The sequence below is a fragment of the Gossypium arboreum genome, chromosome 2 (genome assembly GCF_025698485.1).
Source record: "Gossypium arboreum isolate Shixiya-1 chromosome 2, ASM2569848v2, whole genome shotgun sequence".
NCBI lineage: Eukaryota > Viridiplantae > Streptophyta > Magnoliopsida > Malvales > Malvaceae > Gossypium > Gossypium arboreum.
Window position 1 is genome coordinate 50,880,501 of NC_069071.1, and position 6,406 is coordinate 50,886,906.

The 6,406-nt window shown below is 31.7% G+C and overlaps 1 protein-coding gene across 2 annotated transcripts; it reads left to right on the forward strand.

Moving 5' to 3' along the window:
- The first annotated feature begins 2,796 nt into the window (after window positions 1–2,796).
- Window positions 2,797–6,154, forward strand: LOC108487126 (fructose-1,6-bisphosphatase, cytosolic). 2 transcript variants are annotated; one of them, XM_017791373.2, is made up of 12 exons: window positions 2,797–3,309; window positions 3,551–3,598; window positions 3,690–3,764; window positions 3,842–3,903; window positions 4,019–4,085; window positions 4,207–4,320; window positions 4,628–4,714; window positions 5,026–5,096; window positions 5,173–5,238; window positions 5,513–5,599; window positions 5,689–5,767; window positions 5,852–6,154. In XM_017791373.2, the coding sequence occupies exons 1-12, from the start codon at window positions 3,151–3,153 to the stop codon at window positions 5,963–5,965; spliced, it is 1,029 nt and encodes a 342-aa protein (XP_017646862.1). In that variant the 5' UTR covers window positions 2,797–3,150; the 3' UTR covers window positions 5,966–6,154. The 2 variants fall into 2 exon arrangements, with proteins under 2 accessions (XP_017646862.1, XP_017646863.1); XM_017791374.2 differs by having other exon boundaries at window positions 2,811–3,309; window positions 5,692–5,767.
- The last annotated feature ends 252 nt before the right edge of the window (window positions 6,155–6,406 follow it).

Sequence of the window (6,406 nt, forward strand, 5' to 3'; positions counted from 1 at the left end):
CCATATCACATGCATAGGGTGGGACATTGTAAGGAGGAAGAATTGGTGGCTTCATCCACCTACATATGGGTTCGTCCACAACCTACATGGCAGCTTGTCTATGAATATTGGTAGCATTGTCTACAACCTACATGGTGGTTTATCTACAACCTATATGGCAGCTTGTCTGCGAATATTGGTGGCTTTGTCCACATATTGGAGTGTTTGGTGGATGAGTCCTGGGGAACTCTTTTTGGAGTGTAGCGGTGATGGGTAGGATGTTTTATATAAATTTATACAATTGTTCTACAAAAATTGCACTGCCATGATCATGTGCATAAAATTGATATGTTGTATGATAAGTATGTGCATAAAATTGATTAATTGGTCATTGTGAATCCAATTGAATGTAGAAAATTTAAATATATTTTCTCACAGATTCTTTTATGGTAAAGTTGTCTTGATTTTAATGGAATTAGAATTGGGTTGAAAAAATTATTTAATTGAGAAATTAATTTATATAAATTAATTGATTAAATATATTTAATTTGGGTGGGTTAGAATAAATTATAAAGTGTTAGGTTAAAGTTAAGGAATCACATATAATTAGACCCAGTATAGGAGAGGCTTAACTCCCTTAATACGGAATACATAGGATGACAAATCTTAGTATTCCCATCTAGGTTGCTGGCCCTCTCCCTAAATAATAGGGAGTTGGATTTTTTCTATCAAAATAATATTTCTTATTTAAGAGAGATTTACTTTCCTACTAAACGTAAAGAAAATATTTTTGGTTCTGTGATTGATTTGATTTATTCGAGCCCACACTCGAAGCAGTTTGTGGTGTGAGAATAGTGCAGAAGATCGTTTGGTCAAAAGGCGAGAACGATTAGGATTCGCCTATCCAAAAATACATGTACGAATTTAACTAGAATTTATTGCTATGAATATCAGAAATCGGGTCAGATTTTAAATGTTTTTTTATTTTTTTTATTGTTATGAACCGAATTTTTTTTCAAAACTTAACAATTTAGTAATCTAAAGCTTGAGTATGTTAGATCAAATTTAGTTAATAAAAAATCTATAAAAATCTCCTGAAAATAACTTGGTTACCTTAGTTAATTGCGACCGTAATTTGAAGAAGGAAGCTTAATCTTCTTTTCTCTTTTCGATTCGGTTTGAGAGGTAGGAGATGAAGACATTATTTTTTTGTTTTCTCTCACCCGCTAACTATATATATAATTAGTGGTAATTAATTACATTAATTAACTTGTGGTTAACAATCTTTATCTAGTTTAAACTAAGTAAATAGAAATAGATGAGAAAGACTGTTTTCATCCACTAATTCACAAACTTTAATGGCTAATTAACTATTAAGCCCTTTGCATAATTTCTAATTGAGTCCACATGCATTTTCCAATTTTAAATTCTATGGTGATTGAACTTTTATAATTTAGTCCGTATACTATAATTAATTTTTTTTCTGTATTTAATTTATTAATTATTCATTAATATATTTTCATACTAACTTCTTAAATCCTTCTATTCATATATTCACCGACTCGGTTTATGAAATTGACTCGATTTTTCAGCATAGGCTAAAATCGAGTTATTACAATATTTAATTATAATGCAGAAATATGTATTTAGCCCCCCCGAACTTGACACCTACTCCCAAGTTGGTACTAATGTTTTTTATCCCATGTTGATATCCGAATTTTCATTCTGTCAAGAGTTTTGATACTTTTTTATAATAGTGTTAAATAAAGGACACATGACTCTCTTAGGTTGGGACACGTGACATTGATGATGTCATCATCTATTTTTTTATAAAATATTTAAAATTTTAAAAGTAAATACATAAAAATTATATCTATATTTTTAAAATATAAATTATAAAAATATATGTATCTAAAAATTAAAAATATTACAAAAAATCTAAAATTCAATTTTAAAAAACCCATAAAATGTACATCTTTTTCTAAATAAATTGCAAACAAATTAGATGAAGATTAATTTTAATATAGAGATAAGTGCAAATTATTACGCAATTATTCAAATTGACAAAATACAAAGATGATGATTTGAAAAAGGCTTACAGGAAGCTTTTTCATTTTTCTTTTTATTTATAAATTATTTGTGAGGTTTCATAGAAAAATTTGGGTTCCTCAATTGAGAATGATATTAGTACGATCATAAATGAAGTTTATAAAAATCACAAATTTACTGAGTTTTTGGGTGTTCTAGTCATTGGGTTTGTCAAAATCACAAATTTACATTTAAGTTTATCAAGATTTTATTATATGTGTTTAAATATAATTATAATTATAATTATATTTAATTATATATTTTAGAGGATCAAATTGATAGAATGTGTAAGTATTGAGGATTAAATGTGTTATTACACCAGTTAAAAAAGCCCATATCATCACTTATGTTAACTATTTAATGAAGAGTGACTAAAATAGAAACGATCTAAAACGTGATTGACCAAAATAAAAATAATTTAAAGTGTTAGTGACTAACTTGAAAATTTTTATAATTGGGTGACTAAAACAAAAACACGTTAATAATTGGTGACTAATTCTATAAGTTACCTTAAAATTTGTAATTATAAGTAACTAAACTTACCTCAGTCTTCAAATATTGTAATAATTTTTTTATTGATAAGACGTCTTAAGTGAAATCCATAAAATATTATCCTATAATTAGTGGTTTAAATCTCAGCTTCGCCGAATGACAAAATCTAAGATAAAATGAAGTTTCATGCATATCCTAGTGCACTAGTGCTTGTGCTACCTCGTCCGCCTCACATAAAACACGAGGAAAAATCCAGATAACCGTCAAATCCTGTAAGAAAAAGACAACGAAACGAAAACACTTGACTCCTTATCTTCAGTGACGACCGCTCCCTCGCTACCCTCCTCTCATCCCTCCACGTGTCTCCCGAAGCTTCCATTTCCAACAGATAAACCCTCCCTCCACCAATCACCCACGGGCCACTACCCTCCTCAAACAATCTTTATCCTCTGCACCTCGAAAACAGCACTCTATTTTCTTATGTATATATTAAAATAACAATATAAATTATTTTTCTTGCTGCCTTATTGGGTCACTTTTTTTCTTTCGTTCAATATTTGGCTCTTTGTTTTTGTTTTTTGGTTTAGAGAGATGGATCATGCAGCAGATGCTCATAGGACTGATTTGATGACAATAACACGTTTCGTGTTGAACGAGCAATCCAAGTATCCTGAGTCTCGTGGGGATTTCACCATCTTGCTTAATCACATCGTTCTTGGTTGCAAGTTTGTTTGCTCTGCTGTTAACAAGGTCTCTTTTATATATTCTTCTTAATGTGGTTTTCTTTGAATCTTTTCTCCTTTGATTTCTTTTCCCAAGTAAGCTCTGGGTCATGTTCTGTTTAAACAAGTAAAAGTTGGGTCATATTTTTTCTATCAGATTATGCTATTGGGATAGTTAGTCTCTATTTTCAGTCTCAACTATAAATTTATTTCATTATTGGTCGTTTTCTTATTGGTGATTTTAATGTATTTGCTGTTTACTGGTGCAGGCTGGTCTTGCCAAACTCATCGGACTCGCTGGGGAGACTAATGTTCAGGCAAGTAGTTGCCAAATGCCAGATATGGAATTTGCTTCTCTTTTATGGTATTAATATTTCATACTAAGTACGTTATCTATTTTGATTAAAGGGTGAAGAACAAAAGAAATTGGATGTGCTTTCAAATGAAGTCTTTGTCAAGGCTTTAGTAAGCAGTGGCAGAACAGTGAGTAGTTGGATGACTTTTTAGTAAGCGTTGGAGATGCTATGATTTTCTCTTAACATATTTGGATGTTATACCAGTGCATCCTTATCTCGGAAGAAGATGAAGAGGCGACTTTTGTAGATCCCTCAAAGCGTGGGAGGTGCTTTTAGTAGTTCTTCATTATGTTACTTCCATTATATTTAGATGTATTAAATGTGTCTATATAAGATTCTTCCTCATGTATATTTGATTAGAATTTATCTTAAGTAACGCAGGTACTGTGTTGTTTTTGATCCTCTAGATGGTTCCTCCAACATTGACTGTGGAGTTTCCATTGGAACAGTATGGCTCCTCATCCCAAACCCAGAAATGCAATGCCATACTTTGTTTTCATGGGGATAATTATTGTTCTAAGATAACTTGATATTGCAGTGGTCAACTTAATGTGTTCTCTTTCATCTAGATTTTTGGGATTTACATGATAAAAGATAACCATGAACCAACTCTAGATGATGTACTGCAACCTGGTAAGCAAATGCTGGCAGCTGGCTATTGCATGTATGGAAGCTCTTGCACGGTAAAATGTTTACTTGTTTATATATGTCTAGCTTTTGCTATGAACTTATGTTTTCTCTTTGTTTTTCTTTGGGGATAATTAAAATTTCCCTTTCATTTAGTTTGTCCCTTTTAATTCTTTTCCTTTTTCCTTACTTTTTACGTTCTTTTCTCATGCAAAGAGAGTTGGGAACTGGGGTGATGATAAAATTACATTTCTGTTAAAAAGGAATTTCATTTCTATTTGCATATTTGTTGACCTATTTCAAATTATAATGTGATTGATTGCTTATGTACTATGCCTTGCACTTGTAATAATGATTTTTCAGCTTGTTTTGAGCACCGGAGAAGGAGTTAACGGATTCACCCTTGATCCATCTCTTGGAGAGTTCATACTAACTCACCCAGATATCAAGGTATAATCATTATGTAAATATTGGAATAATCACGTGATTAGCTATTTACTCGATTTGCTTCTTTCACCTGAGGACTGAATATGAAAACTCTAGCTTTGTTTGCTTCTGGTTTACGAAATTATAAATTATAATTACAAGAAATTCTGTAGTTTTTTAAACCATTCATGATTTACAGCAAACATGATCAAAATGGTTAATATGTTCCATTTTTAGTTCTGTTACTTTATAAGGTCCGGATTTTGTCTCTGTATAACGACTCTGATTTGTTTGAGACAACTTACAAGCTTTGATTTATCATGTCTTTTTCAAAGATTCCAAAGAAAGGGAAGATCTATTCAGTTAATGAAGGAAATGCTAAGAACTGGGATGGTCCAACGGCCAAGTATGTCTTAATTCAGTTCAGAAATGTCTTGTTTTTCTCTGCAGTTGTCTTAGTTTCTTTTTCTTTTTAACTTCAGATATGTGGAAAAGTGCAAGTTTCCCAAAGATGGTTCTTCTTCAAAGTCTCTGAGATACATTGGAAGGTATCACGGATTCTATCCTTACTGCCTGTTTTATTTCCAGTTACCATTGAATACTTCGAAGTTTGAACAATTCTGACCTTATGAACCTGTAATTGAATTACTCTCTTTTTCGGAGCACTTGTATGTTTTTCATTAGGTTACTAGGATAGTGCATTGTTTTTGGGAAAGTATTCATCAACAGTGACTATATTAATTCTCACATCTACATATGTATATTTGGTATTAGTCCTAGATTTGTTTCTTTAACATGGACTCTGGTTTTGTGATGAAACAGCATGGTAGCTGATGTCCATCGTACATTACTCTACGGGGGTATCTTTTTGTACCCTGCAGATAAGAAGAGCCCCAGTGGAAAACTACGGTATATTAAATGCAATTACGGATATAGCACTATTATTATTATTATTTTACTTGCGGACTCATTACTAAATTTGAGCAATGTGTGTGAAGCAGTGTTCTGTACGAGGTCTTTCCAATGTCGTTCCTGATGGAACAAGCCGGAGGTCAGGCATTCACCGGCAAACAACGGGTATTTAAACTAAAACATTTTCAATCGATTGTATGAGATGATGTTTTTGTGCTCATAGTTACTTGATTATGTTGTTGCTTGCAGGCACTTGACTTGGTGCCAACAAAGATACATGAGAGATCTCCAATATTTCTTGGCAGCTTTGATGATGTCGAAGATATCAAAGCACTCTATGCTGCTGAAGGGAAAAAGGAATAAATGTACAAATTCTCACTCTCACTCTACTTAGATAGCTTCACTTGGCTTCGGTTTTAAATCGTGTTTAAAACATATATTGTATTTGTTACGGGAGTTTTACTGTTTATCCATGGATATATTTTTAAATTTGTTTTGCTCCTGTCATGTTAATCTTTTCTGTATCTTTTTGAGTATCAACTTGGGAAGAAATTTTGTTCGGCTTCTTCACTTAATTTTATTTTAATCATCCAAAATAATATCAGTAAATGCGCTACTTTCAGATGATAGGTAAATATCATGTTTTACTATTTATTATTCAGATATTTTTATATACTTTTTTCAGACTTGTAGATACTAAGTACTAGTAAAATTTTTTTATCTATTTTTCATGAAATCATGCATGGATCAAATATATTATAGCTAATTCTTTAGAAAAAATGCATCTTCCACAAAGGAATTTAA